At 41.9% G+C, this 18,919-nt stretch overlaps 1 protein-coding gene across 1 annotated transcript; it reads right to left on the bottom strand.

Moving 5' to 3' along the window:
• Positions 1 to 1,340: 1,340 nt before the first annotated feature.
• GPX6 (glutathione peroxidase 6) lies at positions 1,341 to 11,734 on the bottom strand. Its single transcript, XM_025383912.1, has 5 exons — positions 11,648 to 11,734; positions 7,767 to 7,920; positions 3,350 to 3,467; positions 2,755 to 2,854; positions 1,341 to 1,547 (listed from the first exon to the last, which is right to left on the bottom strand). The coding sequence occupies exons 1-5, from the start codon at positions 11,732 to 11,734 to the stop codon at positions 1,341 to 1,343; spliced, it is 666 nt and encodes a 221-aa protein (XP_025239697.1).
• Between the last annotated feature and the right edge of the window lie 7,185 nt (positions 11,735 to 18,919).

Genomic DNA, 18,919 nt, shown 5'->3' on the forward strand with positions numbered 1-18,919 from the left:
TTTCTGAAATCTACTTCCATTATAAAACACTGTATTTTAATTATAAAACGGCACAGGGCAGATAGGGCTTCCTAGCAGGTCCTTTGCACCTCTGATTAGAAGTGGGTTTTGTTCCATTTTGTTTTGTTATGCTTTTTTACTTTTATGTGCTTTCAGATTTTAACACTGAGCATGAATTAATTTTATAAACAGAAATGTATGCATATTTGTTGTAGAGAGAGAGAAGATTCTTTGAGAGGCAAGGATTCCTGTCATGTAGGGGCCTGGTCAAGAGACCTGAACGGGAGGGTACAGAGGGACCTGATCTGTGCTCACGGTCACAGCAGCTCTGAGCAACCAGTTCCAGCCGGTTCTTTTATATGTGCCGAGGAAAGTTCTAGAGCATTTTTGAGAAAAACAAAATACTGAAGAACAAGGCAAGGGAATCAAGAAAGCAGGGACAAAGTGACAGAGAAAGAAGAAGTATGACTCTGGACATAATATGGGACTGGGAAAACACCACACAGAGCCAGGTTGCTGCAGAATTTTTTAATTTGAGACAGTGATCAGAATAAGTTTAAGGTTGAAGAGCCTCAGGGTGAGGAGAAAGCCCATCATTCAGAATACAGGAACATCCAGCCCAGGTGCCATGACCTGAATGCACTAAGGGACAGGCACCAAGGAAGGCTCTGGCAGGGTCCGACCCCGAGAGGTTTTGGGACCCACCGTCATGGAGATGCCCCTCCCTTCATGTGAGGTGAGGTTTCTGCTCTCACTCTGCCTTCAGAGGTCCTACATGAGAACTACTGGGTGGCAGGGGAATAAAGGAGAATTAAGGAGAGAAGAGTTTACCAATGCATGCCTATCTTAGAGGAGAGAGGCTATGAAGGAGGCCTAGAGTCTTGCGGCCAGCTCCTGCTTTCTTTAAACTTTCAGGAAGGGGAAAGGATAGACGTCACAACTTCTGGGGATTGCTTTTTTAGAGACACAAGATAGTATGATTCATCTACCCTAAAACATGATTTTCCTTTGGAATAGATATTTCAGGATCAGAGAGTTGGGGAGATAGGTGTTCTTTTCCTTAATCTTCAAACACACACACACACACACACACACACACACACCATACATACAAACACCTATGCATATACCAACAAATGCAATTCTACATATCCATACACACACACACACACAGCTACACACACATGCTAAGCAGCTGCTTGGGTAGTACAAGATGGTTTGGTCATCAGGAGGCTGGGTAGGCAGGAGTGTGGAGCAAAGATGGAGGAAGATGGACACTTTGTTAGACATTCCTGCAGGTGGGAAACAGGGTAGTTACTTCTGCCAGTCGCTAACCCTTCCTAGTGGGCATTGAACTGCTTTAGGTACTCCAGGATGTCTGATTTGACTGTGCTGACTGGAGCCCGGTGGAACCAGCGCATGACAGGGACTCCATCAGGCCTCACCAGAAATTTCTCAAAGTTCCAGCGGATGTCATGGACCTTCATGGGCTCCCAGAAGAGCTGGCTTGATGAGCCCAAAAGATCAGAGGTTGGAGGGCAGGAGTTCTGGAGCGGAGACATGGAAAGTGGAAACATACATTTATTTCTACTTTATTTCTACTTCTGTGTGGTACAGTCTTATCTCCAGACTACAGAGTCTACTCACCACTATGTATTTTAATGTATTAACTACTTTGCATGCTTCCAATCAATCACAGACACTGCAATGTATCAATACCAATACACCAACTACTAAACAACCGAGAGCTAGAGAGTATAATGGTAAATAGAAAGCATTCCTCCTTCCCCTGTCTTTCCTCTATTCCCATTATTTTATCACGGCAATTCAGTAAAAGACTATTTTCTGTTTCCTTGGGCGAGTCATATCATTTCTACAGTTTGTTTCCTTAGCAGAAAAAAAAGATAGGTTGATTTAGAGTAGTGGCTCCCAGAATTTGGGGTTTCCTAGGCTTCATAAGCCAGTAAAATTTCAATAACTATTTCCTTGGAGATTAACGTACAATCACTAATATTCATTTTGCCAATAAGAAAAATTAAAAGTCTACTATAAGCATAAATTTAAAAATTAAAGGGTTTTTAATACCATGTTGAACCACATAAAATTGATTATAGTGCCATTTTTGAGTAAGTAAAGGGCAATTTATATGGGTAAACATAATAGTAATTTAATGTCAGAATAAATGTCAGTCTTATATTCAATAAGTTGAGCTGTATGAAAAATTCTGCATTGTCTTTTTTCCCTTGTTTGCTGTGGATGAGTGAAAATTTCAGCAGGACCAGCCTTGTTTTGCAGACCAGTATTTGAGGCTGAGTAGACAAAGAGATCCTCGGGGGTCCTTCTATCCTGGTATTCTGTAGTTCTAACACTCTGTGACTCTAAAGGCATTTAGCACATGGTATTCTGTATCATCCATGTCTGTCTCCTGATTAAATGTGAGTTCCTTCAGGGAAGAGACTATGCCCTATTAATGTTTGTTAACTCATTATATGGCACATACTGAGATCTGATAAATGATTGCTGAATGAATGAATCATTACCATTCAATACAGGCGGCTAGTCCATGTCAGAGCTGTTGTCCATCATGGGCTTCCTCTACTTAAAGCTAAAGCCTCACAGCAGATATTGCCATGAGCCTTGAACTTACCTGAGCATCTGTTTTCCAAGGGGTCCAACCACAACCCTAGACATGAGCCCCACTGCTTTCAGAGCATTTCTAGCTAACCAATCCATGCCAGGTTTATACTCACTCACCTTCAGGAAAGTAAAGACCTTCTGTTCTTTTTCTCCATTCACATCCCCTTTCTCAAAGAGCTGGAAATTAGGGACAAAGCCACTACCTGGACGCACATACCTGCAGTGAATCAAAGTGTTCCCAGCAAGATCCAAATTAAGACATGGATGGAAAATAATGACCACCACCAATTCACAGGAAATTAAAGATAAAGGGAAGAGGCTGTGCATAGGGAAGATAAGAAAAGATAGTCTGTGGGAAGCAGGACTTCATGCAATAGGCTTTATGGAGCCAATAGAGAATTCTAAGAAAATTGGAAGGCAATATCTTGAGCTTAGGTTTCCTGCTTCATTTCCATTTCTTATAATCCCTTCTTTCCTCTATGCTTCTTTTCCATTCAATCTTCCCTTAGCCTCATCATTGAATAATTCAAAAGTATAGAGAATATTTGAGCCCTGCAAATAGAATAGATTGAATTCAAAACATCATAAGGATATGCTTCAACCCATGTATCTATATCCTATCCCAGAAGTTTCCAGAATAGGCAGGCATCTAGGTGGAATGAGGAATGGAAATCCTGACAGGGCACCTGCAGAGTCCCATGCAAGCACTCACTTGAGTCCAAGAAGTATTTCTGAGTTTGTTCCTGGTTCTTGTTTTCCAAACTGGTTGCAGGGAAAGGCCAACACAACGACACCAAAATTCTTCAGCTCCTCCTGTAGTGCATTCAGTTCTGTAAGTGGAGAATGAATAGCATTGGTGGCTTGGTCGGGAGGCCTACCTCAAGCAGTGAAAGATCACTGAATGTATCCATTTATGCTATGAATAAACCAAGGACTATGAAGGGAAAGATTCAAGATTACAGAGATCAAAGGAGTAGAGAGAAAAAAAAAAAAAAAAAAAAAAAGACTAGAGCACATGTTTCCAGAAATGCATCTAAATGGCTGCTGTTTTTCTTGTACAGTAAGCCATGCCTGGCTATACTTTACCATCCAATGAGAACTCTTATTTTTTTAAAAAAAAAACACAAACACACACACACATTGGTAGCCTTGTGTGGGAGTCCTGTTTGATTCTAAAGAGAAGTCAGATTTGAGTGCCACTGTCTTCCTTAGTTGGTGAACTGATCAAAAAAATTTGTAAGGAAAAAGTAAACAAAATGGAAATACTACCCACCTATCCCCGCATCCCCCCAGCTCCACTCATACATTGTCCCATGGTGACACAACCAGACACTCCAGTGCCAGTTACATTCCCAGGAGTACTCCTTGGTGCTCCACCCTGAGAGTGGTAGAGAAAGGGAAATTCCAAGGCTATCTCTACAGTATTCTGTACCCTCTCCTCAATTCCAGTGACCTAACTGATGCTGGAATATGCCCTAGAACACTCCCTGGGACTCCAGGCCACAAACTCCAAACTGCTCTTTACCACTGTCAGGAACCTTCCAACTTGTGTGTTTAGACTTGAACAATAATTTCCATATTCAGCTATTTTCAGGTCAGATTTATTCAGACCTCAGAACCTCTATTGGCTGTTCTCATTCAGATTCAGCTCTGCCTGCTGGAATGTCCCCTAAGAACCTCTTCTTAAATAGAGAGTGTCTTCCTATTTTTCTACAGTTCTTTGGTTACTATCAATACTCATCCCTCTCTTATCTTTGGCCATCAAGAGTATTTCCTTTCTATAGCAGACACACTTAACAGACCCTGATTCTATTCCTTTGGTAAGTTTCTTTAATTCTCTCAATTTCCTCATCTGGAGTAAAATTTGAATGAGATGCTCTTTTAAATTCTCATGAACTAATTTAATAAATTATATCACAGCAACACAATGGAATACTATGCCTTAAAATGAATAAGGAAACTCACCATGTTTTTTTCTTTTGTTTTTAGACAGAGTCTCTCTCTGTCACCCAGGCTGGTGTGCAGTGGCAGGATTTCAGCTCACTGCAACCCCCGCCTCCCAGGTTCAAGAGATTCTCATGCTTTAGCCTCCTGAGTAGTTGGGATTACAGGCATGTGCCACCATGCCCAGCTAATTTTTTGTATTTTTAGTAGAGACAGGGTTTCACCATGTTGGCAAGGCTGGTCTCAAACTTCTGATGTTCAAGAGTGATCTGGCCACCCTGGCCTCCCATAGTGCTGGGATTACAGGTGTGAGCCACCACTCCCGTCCCCAAGGTATGTGATATATGTGAAAAAGTAATGTGCATAATCATTTCCATGTGTATGTTTGTGTATGTGTATGTGCTTGAGAGAAAGAAAGTGAGAGGGAAATGTTTGCTTGTATATGCATAACAGATTTCTGGAAATATACACCATAAACTGATAATACTGGTTGCCTAAAGAGAAGGGAACATGGCAAGTGTCACTGTTAAACCTTTATATCTCTTGAATTTTGAATGTTGCAAGTATATTGCCTATTCAATATGTAGCAAATTTAAGTTAAAATTAAATTAAATTAAAACAAATTTAAGAGCAGCTTCATATTCCATGGAACTGCTGTTTACACATCACAACTTTTAAAATTTACCACATTTTTCAAATTTAACTTTTTGAAGAGAGGAGAATTCTTGCTTGCTAAATGATACAAAACTGTTGTTTGGGCTCTAATACCTAGGTCCTGAGGTCCTATAGTAGATACACTTAGCGGACCTTGATTCTATTCCTCTGGCAAGTTCTTTTAACTTTCTCACTTACTAAATGATACTAAATCATTGTTTGGGCTCTTATAATAAAAATTTAGTCTGTAGCTTTTCAGGTTTTCCCTAGACTTGATTGTACATAAAAATAAAAAAACTGAGGCCAGATGTGGTGGCGCATGCCTGTAATCCCAGCACTTTGGGAGACTGAAGCAGGTGGATCACTTGAGGCCAGAAGTTTGACACCAGCCTGACCAACATGGCAAAACCCAGTCTCTACTAAAAAAAAAAAAAAAAAAAAAAAAAAAAAAAATTAGCTGGGCGAGAAGATACACACCTGTAGTCCCAGCTATTTGAGGCTGAGACAAGAGAATAGCTTGAATCCCGGAGGCAGAGGTTACAGTGAGCCAAGATCGCACCCCTGCACTCCAGCCTGGGCAACAGAGCAAGACCCTGTCTCAAAAATAATAATAATAATAAAGTGACCCCAAATTATTTTAAAAGTGTGATTCTTATCCTAATATGTACTTTTGAGAGTATCTTTTTATGCATAATTTTACCATTAAATTGGAAAAATATTTAGCTTCTTTTGGTAAATGTAAGCCATTTGTACTTCAGAGGAGCAGGCATTTTATTAGAATTTTTGCTTAAATCATAAAGCATCCTCTGAATGTTAATTTTAAAATGTCAAAATTTGGTGAGCCAGATCTTTTAGACATGAGATTATAATATGCTTGACTTTAAGTGTTATTTAAAAGGGATACAATTCTGGGATTTTTATTATTGAAAATCCATTAAGAAAAATTGATAGGGTTTATATATTTTTGATCAGTTGAATAGATAACAGTGTCAACATGTGGAAAATTTTTCTTAAAACTTGTTTATGTAGAGGCCAGGTGCGGTGGCTCACGCCTGTAATCCCAGCACTGTGGGAGGCCAAGGCTTGCAGATCACTTGAGGTCAGGAGTTTGAGTCCAGCCTGGCCAACATGGCAAAACCCTGTCTCTGCTAAAAATGCAAAAAGAAAAAAAAAAATTAGCTAGATATAGTGGTGCATGCCTGTAATCCCAGCTACTTGGGAAGCTGAAGCACAAGAATCACTTGAACCTGGGAGGTGGAGGTTGCAGTGAGCTGAGATCACACCACTGCACTCCAGCCTGGGCAACAGAGCGAGACTGTCTCAAAACAAAACAAAATTTGTTCATGTATTATTTTGATCCATTTCTCTGTGGCATTTGGTGCAATAAATATTTTAAATTTATCTTGAACCGTTTTTTTTAAAGCATAAAATAAAGTTCTTGGCCTGCCCAAAGTTGTATCTATCTCTAGTATAATTGATCTAGAATTTTAAATAACCTTTTTTGGATCAATAGTAATACCAAACTCTTCTCTGTTAAGGGCACAAAGAAAATGGAAACACACCTCAGCTACCACAGAAGGTTAGGCCAAGGTTGGCAAGATGGAGCATTCTTCTACATTGCCAGTCACATTACACAGCCCTTGCACTAATCAAAGGCTGCCCAGACAGAAAACTTCATTTCCCTCTTTGTCATTTGGAGTTGCCTACAGAACCCAAGGGCATTTTCCGGAATGTCAAAGATCACTCATCTCTCCTGTTTTTATCAGAAGTAACCGCTGAGAAGCATAAAATCAGTGCTTGAAAGCCAGGTATCTGGCCTGGGAGTCACAGCTAGGCTTTAGCACTCTCCTAGAAAACATAAACAATTTCATAGAACTTCAATATCACATAACATGTGATCATGATGAATCAAGACAAAAACAAGGTCACTGCATAATTGTAACTGAACATAGACAAAGCATGAACATTGTCCAAATCACAGCAATGACCAGGTACCACCCTATTCTTGCCAATATGAATGACTGGTGCTTCTTTACCAGGTACAACTTTAGCCTTAGTTTCTCTCCCCATGTAGATATAATTGATCAAGATACCAAATCATATAATTGCTCCCAGTTCTTGATGGCATCCAATTCAGAACAGAACTTCAATTCCTTGAACTCGTCTCCAAATCACCTAACAAAAGCTCAGATTCTACAGTAAGTACTTTCTAATACTTTCATGTTAAGAAGCCCCATGGTTCTCCACAGAACATGTTCTCTTTCAGGGCACCGAGTAACACACTCAACTTGTTCAACTACAAGTGTGCTCCTGGTGGTCTTTAAGTCTTTGGGAAAGTCTTAGTTCTCAAATCTGGAAATAATTATCTTGATATTCTAAGGAGCAGAGCAGGAGCAGCATTTAGGGAGGCAGAGTCACCTGATCACTTCTCCCACTGCATCCTCTAATAACACATTAGTAAAACCTTCTGGAATTAGAATATGGTTATCTGGCAATGCTGCTTCCAAAAGAGTTGAAACGTGAGTTCTTACCAGGATACTGAGCTGCCAAGCCTCAATAGGTGGCCACATTGACAAACAGGACATGCTTGCCTGCAAACTGCTTGAACTGGATGTACTCCTCACCGTTCAGGGTGAGGGCTCCATACTCATAGATGGTGCCTGTCACTCCTTTGTTGCAATCCACCTGGAATGTTACAAAAATAACCATAACGATATAAGATAAACAATAATTTCCAACATTTGTGGACTTTTTCAAAACACTCAAAGACCCTTCATGTAACATCTTGAAATTCTAAGAACTGAAGGGACATTTCCAAGTAAAATTTTTAGTTAGAGCTGATGCCATAGCTAGAATTTATGTCTTCTAACTTATAATCCATTTTTTGTGTGGGGGTGGCAAGAGAAGCATTTCATAATATTCTTCCTGTTTCTAGAAGATTAATACCATTTACTTCTGTTCCCTGACATTGCATTCTTCCCCGACATCCTAACACCCCATTCAAGTCATGCCGTCCTCTCTCAGATACTCTTAACAGATTTTTTGCAGGATTTCTCATAAGTAAGTTTTGCACAAACTTCTCATCTATATGTTCTTTTTTTTTTTTTTTTTTTTTTGAGACGGAGTCTCGCTCTGTCGCCCAGGCTGGAGTGCAGTGGCCGGATCTCAGCTCACTGCAAGCTCCGCCTCCTGGGTTCACGCCATTCTCCCGCCTCAGCCTCCCGAGTAGCTGGGACCACAGGCGCCCGCCACCTCGCCCGGCTAATTTTTTGTATTTTTTAGTAGAGACGGGGTTTCACGGTATTAGCCAGCATGGTCTCGATCTCCTGACCTCGTGATCCGCCCATCTCGGCCTCCCAAAGTGCTGGGATTACAGGCTTGAGCCACCGCGCCCGGCCTATATGTTCTTATATTGTAATTCCTATCCCCCAAAATCAGGCCCATAACTTCTCCAGATGCCATTGAAGGGCCTTTCCAGGCTTCCCAGTGGGGTATTCACTGGTGATGGCGGGGAGGGGCAGCGGGAAAGTGCTGGGTAGAGAAAGGTGGGTCCCTGACCAGGGCTCCACCCTGAGGCTTGTGCCCACGGACCTAGGTGAGGACAGGCACTCCTGCCTCTCACCCAAATGTTGCCTGCCCCGCCCCCATCCCGTGACTATAAAAACCCTGAGACCCTACCAGGCAGACACACAGACGCTGGACGTGCAGAGGACCACATCTGCGGAGGAACACACTCGACTGCTCGGACGCGGAGAGGGAAGCACCAGGGTAGGAGCACACTGGAAGGCCATTGACGGCGGAAGGACAAGGAGGTTGGCCGAGAGGTAGGAAAAGAGCCCGGACTCCAGGGAAAAACCATCCATCTTTTGGCTCCCCCATCTGCCGAGGGCCACTTCAACTCAATAAAACCTTGCACTCATTCTCCAAGCCCACGTGTGATCCGATTCTTCCTGTACCCCACGGCAAGATCCCTGGGATATAGAAAGCCCTCTGTCTTTGTGATAAGGCAGGGATCTAATTGAGCTAACACAAGTCGCCTATGGATGGCTGAACTAAGAGCACCCAGTAACACACGCCCTCTAGGGCTTCAGCTGTAAACATTCACCCCTAGACACTGCCTTGGGGTAGGAGCCCCACAGCCTGCCTCTCTGTATGTTCCCTCTCTGCTCCCCTAGAGGTTTGAGCAGTGAGGCACTGAGGAAGCGAGCCACACCTGCCATCGCATGCCCTCTGAGAGGGACAAGGGAACTTTTCTGGTTTCACTGGTACCTTCAGAACTCATTCTTGACACCCACTTCTCATCTTTATATTGTGAAACATCCTGGACTGCTCATGAATTAAAGTTCATAAAATAGAAAGTACAGAGCGGAAAAACTTTCTACCCACAAGCATGCCAGGAATAAAAGGCATGCAGAACCTGGAACAAAAGGCTAAGATGTTATCTGGTAAGAGAGGCTATATTCCTGGCCATATGACGAAAAGTCATAGAATTTTAGAGTAATTTAAACTGGGCTTCACAGGATCTCAGTCCTTAAAGGCATACCCCATGCAGTGAAGGGATTGCCTATGGGTGAGCTACTGTGGGGAAAGTGGGGCAAGAAACTCTTTACCATCTTCGGAGTCTGTCACCAGGACACAAGACCATAGCTTCTCCTTCATTATCCTTGGAGAGAAGGAGGCTTGACCTAGGCACAAGCCCTTTCCTTCTGAGTCCATACTTCTCTACACATCTGCGCATATACATCAGTCACAATATTTGGGAACATTAGCCTAAGAAATCCACTATGATGGGGTTGTCATCTATGTGCCTGCATTCTCTTTGCCTTCATGACACCTTACCTCTGAGCTAAATAATTTCCAGCATTTGTCTTTCTTGCTACTATAATAAAAAGTCACACGGAAATCACCATGTGAGCTGTCATTTGTATGCCTCCATTTTCTTGCCTTTGTGCTACCTTAGCTCTGAGTGTGACACCTTCCAAAGGTTTGCTTCTCATGTGGATGTCACTCTGTGAAATGAGATGCAGAATCCCAAGAAAATTGCAGACTCAAAGAGCTCAATCTTTCCTACCCAGCTTCCAGTTCTGCTCTAGTTTGCTTACATCTGTTTGAAGAAGACAGAATACCCTAGAACACAGCTCTTAATTCACAAGATGATATTTTACATAGAAAATTCCACATCCAACCAGGCAGCAGTGGCTGACATAGATCTGGATGACCCTCGGAGGTTGTCCCTTCAAGTAATCTGTTACCTTTCTTGAAAGTAAGTAAGTAAGCTGTCTTACGGCATTTAATAGACACCATCTTACACTTCATATGAACCCAATAACAGAGATTAAAGCTCAGAGCTTCAGGTTTGTAGACCTGCATGAGTATCAACTGGAAGCATTTTAGAAAAGCAAGTTCCTGGGCTCCCCCTAAAACTTACTGAATCAGAAACTCTTGGGTGGGGCCCAGCAATTGTGCTTTAAGCAGCTCTCTCTGAGGTAAGCTCAAGTCTGGGAATCACTGCATTATATGATGGGCATTGTTCCCCACCTTTTATAGAGGAGAAAAAGGAACTAACAAAAGATATATAATTGGCATACGGCCACCACTGAGGCTGCTTTTGAATAAATTCATCTGATTATAAAGTTAAACTTTGCAGGTGCCTCAAGTGAGCTGCTCAGTCTGCATCCTAAGACATATATACACATCTTTTACAGGGGTGGCTATTGACATCCAGTGGGAGAACTTTTCTAAATGGCATCAGGAGATTTGGGAGCAACACCAAGGTCTGAGAACAAAGCCTACTCTGAGCTGAGCTTTGTCTCTACCTCACCTCATGATCCTCCCTAAAATTAATATTGGTGGACAACCATATTGGCCTTGTGTGTTTTATTTTTCTAGGGGTGTGGGAGTAGGAGGAGCTCCTCTTTCCGTGACCTTGAAACTCCTGGTGCAGATCCCAACACCAGATTCTCTCACCTCTCCCTCTGGGTTTCTGGCTGAGCAGCCTCTCCAGGAGTAGCAAGGGCAGCCTCCCTGCCAATCCATTTGCTACTTCATGCCTCATTTGTTGGGATCCACAACGCTACCCCAAGTTACAGACAAGCATGAAGGGGACAGGCTCTAGGCTATCAAGGGGCCACCAGGGGGAAGTGGCAAAGGGGAATGTGCTGAGGCAGCCCCCAACCCCACTCCACATACATGCAGTTCAAAGAGCCACTAGGTGCAGAGGAAAAGATGCAAGTAAGAGACAGTGGATTTAGGGAGAGCCCGCTAAGGATAGCAATGTCAGGATTTGTGAAAATCTGCTGGGAATGCAGATCTTGTCCTTCGAAAGGAGAGAGGAGAGAACTCCTCACAACTCTGGCAGCCCGGTTGGTCATTATGTGCTAGAATCAGCTTGGATCTCCTGCCCCATGCTCACCTTCCTATTTTGAGGCTTCAGGGTCTGCTGAGCAAAGCCGACCAGGAACAGCAGGACAAGACAGCAGGCCTGAAACTGCCGGATCATGGCTAGGAGTTTTAGTCGACTCTGAGGTCCCCAGGATTTCAGCCCCTTTTGAACCCTTGGCAGGGACCAGTTTGAAGAAGCACCCTCCAATCGCAGAGTGGCATTCATACACACCCACCTCCACTCCCTACACACACCCCCTTCTTCTTCAGTTGTAAACCCCTCACCATCGAGCTTGCTCCACCTGCCTTGCCTCTGCCAGCTTCACACAAAAGGCATTCTCTGCCTCTTGAAACTAAAGTCTGGGTGAGGTTGAGTTCTTGTGAACTCTCTTGAAATACAAGCTTTTAGTTATCTCAGATTTCTGAGCTCTTTTCAAAAGCCTATAATCTATGTCCTAATCACTGATACCTGATCCAGCTATGCAGCTCCTTAGGGCAGCAGGTCAGATGCTATCCTCTTATGGAACAGACCTACACACATTCCCAAGCTCTTTACCCTTCTGCTTTTAGCTCAAAAAAAATGGCTGAAGCTTTGACTACAAGGCTATAAAGACCATTGAAATCAATACCTATCAGTGCAACTGACTAGCTCCTTGACTCTGAAATAAAAGTTAACGTGTCTGTCCCCAGTTTTCTCATCTGTGAAATCAGCATAATAATATTATCTACCTTATAGGGCTGCTGTGACAATTAAATGTGATAATAACTATAAAGCACTTACCACATGGCCTGACAATGGTAAACAACTAGAACTGTATTCACACAGTTTCATGTATGAGAAAACTGAAGCTCAGAGAGAGACAGAGATAACATATAAAAAGTCACACAGTGGGTAACAGTGAAATGGGGCAACTTCTGCTTCCTACTCCACATCTCTTGCTCTGGTTCCATTTGGATCATAATTATTGTGATGAAATCTTTACTATCTGAGACAATTTACATTTGCTCACCTTGTAGTAATGAGCCCTTGAGAGGTAAGGAGACATTTCATTATAGACCCCATCAGTAGGTCAAATGGCCTAAAACCGCAACTTCATAGGTTTTGGTGTTCCCACATTCTTGATAGACTTTTGAGTACCTTGGGTACTTGCCTCCAGGAATGAGAAGTGAAAGTACAGGAGCACACACTGAACAGGAGGAAACAAAGAACATTTTATATCCCTGGTCCACCCAAAGGTATCATGGGGCTGCAATTGCCCTTCACCCATCCTCCTTCAGAGCCTTGGTTCCATGTTATCTCCTTCCAGGAATTTTGCTTTCATCCCTTAGCTGTCTCCTCACTTCCAGGATCTTCTCCAGTCCCTATTTCCTTCACACTCTGCCTCTATAACTTTTCTAAAGGTCAGGTTTGTTGATCTTGCTCATGTTAAAGTGCCCCAATTCCTCCTGAATTCTTACACTTTTAGTTTGAAATTATCCCATGAAGCACTCAAGGTCCTTTCTGATTTGACATCAGCCAGATTTCCCTGATGTAACCTTCCCTCCAGAAATGTTCTGATTGTGGCAGATAGAACTGTCTTCATCATCAGAGTCTACCTATCTGGGGTTGACTCTAGATCAAATCTTGGCAATTACTTTGGGGATCATTCCTGAGAGATTTTATGATATACAAATTACATATTTTTATTCAAAATGATGGATACGGCTTTATTGAAGAAGACTTCCGAGGTAACTTTCTGAGACTTGAGTCACAAATCAGGGTTCTGGTGAGCTTGACCAGGCCTCAATATATATTAGGAGCCAGTTCACATCCTCACCCTCCTCCTTAGAATTTGACTTAATTTATTAATTTACATTTTAAAACCTATTCTGTCCACAGATAGAAACATTATTTCAGGTCTGATTTCATCAATCAAGAGCATACTCTTTGGATACTAATCAGTAGAGTCCACAATGGCATTATTTTCTCTAGTATCTTTGAAACATTATTGGTTCACTTATTTTAGTTTTTAATTTTTATTGGTTCACTTTTAACTTAAGGTCAAATAAACATCAAAGTTTATACGAATTGCCCCTGCAATGTTGGTGCCTATTATTGCCTATCCACCCAAGCAATTGATCTTTTAAATCTGAATTCTGTCATCTATCAGACTAGCTGTATTTATCATCTATTAATGATCTACACATTTGATTAGCATACGTTTTGCATCTTCCACCAAATACATTAAAGTTTATAGGATAGAAAGAAGCCAAACGCAGAAGTTTCTGCCCAGGACTAGAGTTTAACTTACTCCTTCTTATTCAAGATGCTTGTGGTTGATTTTTGGTTAAGCTATGTTCCCATTCAGTGATCAGTACTCACATATGTTCATAAGTCACTTGTTTAAAATATGTCTTAAAAGGTAGTAGAAGCCCCAAGTGGAGCTTTTTCTTAGGTTCTGAAGTTTATTTCCCTTACTTTGGACAGTCAAAACATTTGCATGTCTACCAAGACATGTAGCATTCGTGCTTGCAGGCAGGGATGGTCCTCAGTGTGTATACACAGGAATATGCACGGCAGTTGTTGGAGCCCAGGATTTGTTCTGATTGGTTGTGCCCATGGCATACTTCTAAATATATATATACACACACACATACATTTTGGGACAAGGTCTGGCTCTATCAGCCAGGCTGGAGTGCAGTGGTATGATCTCGGCTCACTTGTAACCTTTGACTCCAAGGCTCAGGCCATCCTCCCACCTCAGCCCCCTGAGTAGCTGGGACTACAGTCGCATGCCACCAAACCCAGCTAATTTTTGTATTTTTAGTAGAGATAGGATTTTGCCATGTTTCCCAGGATGGTCTTGAAGTGGTGATCTCAAATGATCCACCCACCTAGGCATCCCAAAGTGCTGGGATTACAGGCGTAAGCCATCCCACCCAGCCCTGCTAAATATTTTAATGTCAGCTTTGATTGCAGAACCAATACAGGCAACATAAGGTTTTAATTTTTTATCTTGAGATCTGCTTGTCTGTGCTGTGCTGTGCCAACAAATTCACATAGAACAAGTAGATGACTTTTATTAATATCTCAGGTTTAACTTTAAATTTCCTTTTTGTTCTACATTTTTTTCTTCTTTTAAATTTAAAAAATGTATTTTTCTTACTGGAGAAGAAAGAAGCAAAGGATGTGTTAAAAACATAGCTTTTTATCACTGTCAAGGTGTAACACTCTACCATTTTACTCAAATTATGTATTACCTCTTCCTTATTCCTGTTCTGTTATAATTTAGCTTGAGCACACACACACCGCCCCCCCCCCACACACACACACAGAGACACACACAAGAAGCCAGTGCAGAGCCATCAGAGGGGAGGCACAAATGTTTGGGAGATCATGGATCCTCCTGGTTGTTGCCTCTGTTTGAAGATAGGCACTATAAAATTTCTTCTTTCCCAGCAGCAAGCGCGGCAGAAGGCATGTAATGAATTTTCTATTAACTTGCCTTCTATGAAAGATTAATCATCCCTCAGAAGGGTCAAGGTTTGAGCAATGCCAGCCCTAGTTACCTCCTATTCCAGTGATAGCTTTGGAAGGCTTCTTAACTGCTTCCCTGATTCTGAATTCACTGAATCTCACTTTTTTCTTTTTCTTTTACTTTTTTTTTCATTTCTACACTTTTTACCCATTGCCATCTCTCATTACTTTATCCTTTTCTCTCTCCTCATTGTGTACAAGAAAAAGAGTTTGGATTCAGGATTTAAACAATCCTGGCTTTAAGTTGTTTCTCACTACACAATTTTGGGCAAGTTATTTAATTTTTCAGTGTATCAAGTTCTTTTTCTTTTGTAAAAGAACATAACAGTAATGACTTCTAAAATAAAGATTAAGTAAGAATTTATATCTGGAAATGCCGGGCACATACAGTAACAACTCAATAAATGCTGATATAAGTTCCCATTATTTCTTTTTCTTCTTTCTTTTTTCATTTTCCTTCCTGCTCCATTTATCTCTTATTTATCTTCTTATCTGCTCTATTCCTTTTCTATTCATCAACTAAAGAAGCTCCCAACCTTGAGTATCTCCAGCTTATTACATTTTAATTCAACTTTTTTATTAAGGAAAATTTCAAACATATATAAAAAGTAGAAAGGAGTATAATTAGGCTCATATACCTGTTGCCCACTGCATCTATGATCTATGATCAACACAACTCACCACCAATTTCATTTTACTTACATCTGAAAAAGCTTGTTACCACAGCCCCCACCCTTGCACACATACCCATCCTCACTGAATTATTTGGAAGTAAATTCCAAATGACATATCACTTTACCTGCAAATATTGTCTGCCCTTTCTGATCATAGCCAGGAAAACAGCCAATATTTGTCCCTGGGATATCTCTGGGATGTCTACATGGTGTTTCTATATCAAAACCTGGTGTTTTCTGACTGGCTTTGATGCCTTTCACAAGTTGCCACAGGCTGAGGGATTGCAGAGTGGGAAAGGAGAAGCCAGACTGTCTCAGCCTTTAATTTGTTCTAAATCAGATTCTGATTGCAACTGTTGTGGGGGCACAGTTGTAGATTTATCTAACCTAGGCCTTGTGACTTGGATGAGACAATCTCTAAACTTTACTGAGCATCTGCTTCTTATGAATATTGTTGTGGCCTGAAAAACATGACCTATAAGACATATGTTTGAACTCAAAATGTATTGATTGTTACTCGTGTTTCCCAGTCTTCTAGGAGTAAGAATTGGTCAGATAAGTGCCAACGATGAGAATCTCTGAAAAGCCGAGAAACTAAACTGTCTGCCTTAAAAGGGACTTTGGTGGTTTTTCTGATCCAACTCCCGCTTTGTGCAAATAGGTAAATTCAGGCCTGTAGAGGAGCGGCGTTCTCCATGTTCCACAGTTCTACTGAGAACTGTGATGGTCTGCAGTGTATGCTGGTGATGTAAGGCATATTTATTCTTTCCTGGGGAGCAGTAAGGATCTGAGTCATAGATTGCAGAATTTCCAGGTGGGAGGGCATCTGGTTTTGAATGGTGTGGGTCACTCAAATTCCTGTGTGTGGGCAAGGACACAGTGCTCTCTCCCCCACGTCCTTCCCAGTCCGTTAAAGCAGGAGTAATAGGAACACTGTCTAGGGGAGTGCGCATTATTTCTCTCACCACCTCCCCACCCCAACCTCCAAGAAGCAGAGTTCTTCCTGGAGCAGGTTGGAGGAGGAAAGCTTGGCATTAGTAACAGACCCTTCAGGAAGTCTGTGTGTCAGGGACAGCTGCCTCAGTGAAAGATGAGGTTTAGGGCCACAGCCAGCTTCAACCATAGATGAGTCCCAAACTTCATCATGTTTGGGGAAGAAGATCAGAAAGTTAAGAACATGTGAGAATGAAGATTAAATTCCAAAGGACATTCAGTGATCTCTCTAGAATTTGCTTCCATTTCCAAACACATACATTATGAGTAATTGAGCCTTGAGGGTGAAGCTGCAAGTGGATTTGAAATTGAAACTCAAGTTTATGGTCCATTTACACTATTGTGAATCTTTGGCCAAGTCGCCTTTCCTTTCTGAACTTATTTTTCCATTGCAAATTCGAGCTGAAGATGCCCATCCTACCTCTGTAACTGGCTGATTGTAAGGGCTAAATGAAATTCTTGATGTGAAACAGGCTCGTAAACTATAAATTCTGTATAAACATAAGTGAGAGTAACTTAAAATGGCAGACTTGGAGTAGATCCTATGCTTCATGCTTACAAAACTAGAGTAAGGAAAATCCTGGAGGCCTGAATGGAGATGCCAGATGCCAAGGGAGATTTTCTAATTCATGGAAAATAGTCAAGTGAAACCAAAGGGTGGACAGAGATCTCTAAGTCAGATTTCGGTGGTTTCAGAGGTTGTGGTTTGAATCTGAATAAAGAGGTGTACTGTCCCTGAGAAGGAATCAAACCTATTTCCTTTATAATCAAAGGAACTAAAAACAAAAAATCTGATATTGACTTTCAGGTAGGATTAAGTCATTACCAGAAACTAGGACAGGGAGTCTGAAAGGCCTCATTTCAATTTGTAAACTGCCACTCACTAACTACGTGACCTTGGGCAAGAAACTTATTCTCATAAGAATAAGGAAAAATTCTCAAGGAAAAATTAGAGTCCGGTTGGGAAAATTAGGCAGCGATTGAGACACTGGTTTTTCCCACCCAGGTGTCCCACCACGTTTAAGATCATGAACTGCTTGTAATTACAAGATTGTTAAAGTCAGGAAGTGACAGATCTTATAGCTTAATTTAGGCCTGGATTGGCTTTTTAGCTTTAATCTATGGCTCAGGCTATAAACATTTCCACCTAAAATCTTGATAGGTAGGCCAGGTGCAGTGGCTCATGCCTGTAATCCCCAGCACTCTGGGAGGCCGAGGCGAGTGGATCACCTGAGGTCAGGAGTTCGAGACCAGCCTGGCCAACATGGTGAAACCCCGTCTCTACTAAAAATACAAAAAATTAGCCAGGTATGGTGGTGGACACCTGTAATTCCAGCTAACCAGGAGGCTGAGGCAGGAGAATCTCTTGAACCCGGGAGGCAGAGGTTGCAGTGAGCCGAGATCATACCTTTGTACTTCAGCCTGGGTAAGAAGAGTGAAATTGTGTCTAAAAAAAAAAGATAGGTAAAATTTGATAAAATTGTATTTCCTGTCTTTCAGTGGGAATTCCTTCTCCTGTCAGATTACATATATGTATGTATAATTTGCATAATATATATAATTTGGGCCAGGGGAGGTGGGATCTCAATGTTCTCAGCACAATTGACCCCCAAGGTTAAAAATTTAAATCCAAAGAGGTGTGTTTTAAAGAATGGAAAGAATATAGCTGTCTGAGAGATTCACATAGGGAGCTAGTAGGAGTGAAGACTAGAAGGAGGTTAAGAGCACATCAGGAGAGCTTCGAATACCTTGCTGGAGATTCTGGATTTGATGCTGTAATAAACTGGTTAGCAACGCTGGCTCTTTTTAAGGGGAGAGATGTCATCAGATAGGTGTTTAGAGTTTCCAGTGGCCATAGGGTAAAGGAAAAAGTATAGAAAGGAAGAGTCTGGAAGACAGAAGACAAGGAGGAGATGATTTCAGCATTCCAGAAAAGAGGCAACAGGGATTTGATATGGGCTCTGGCTGGGAGGCAGCTGCTATGTGAGACAGTCAGGGGAAGATGACAAGTCCCTCCATGTGGCCTCCTGCTGAGCATGAGCTCCCTGAACAGAGTTCTTGCCTCCAGGGAAACTAAACCAATGGAACAAGGGGCTTGAGAAGGCCATTCGATCTGACC

Source organism: Theropithecus gelada, chromosome 4, assembly GCF_003255815.1.
Source record: "Theropithecus gelada isolate Dixy chromosome 4, Tgel_1.0, whole genome shotgun sequence".
Taxonomy (NCBI): Eukaryota; Metazoa; Chordata; class Mammalia; order Primates; family Cercopithecidae; genus Theropithecus; species Theropithecus gelada.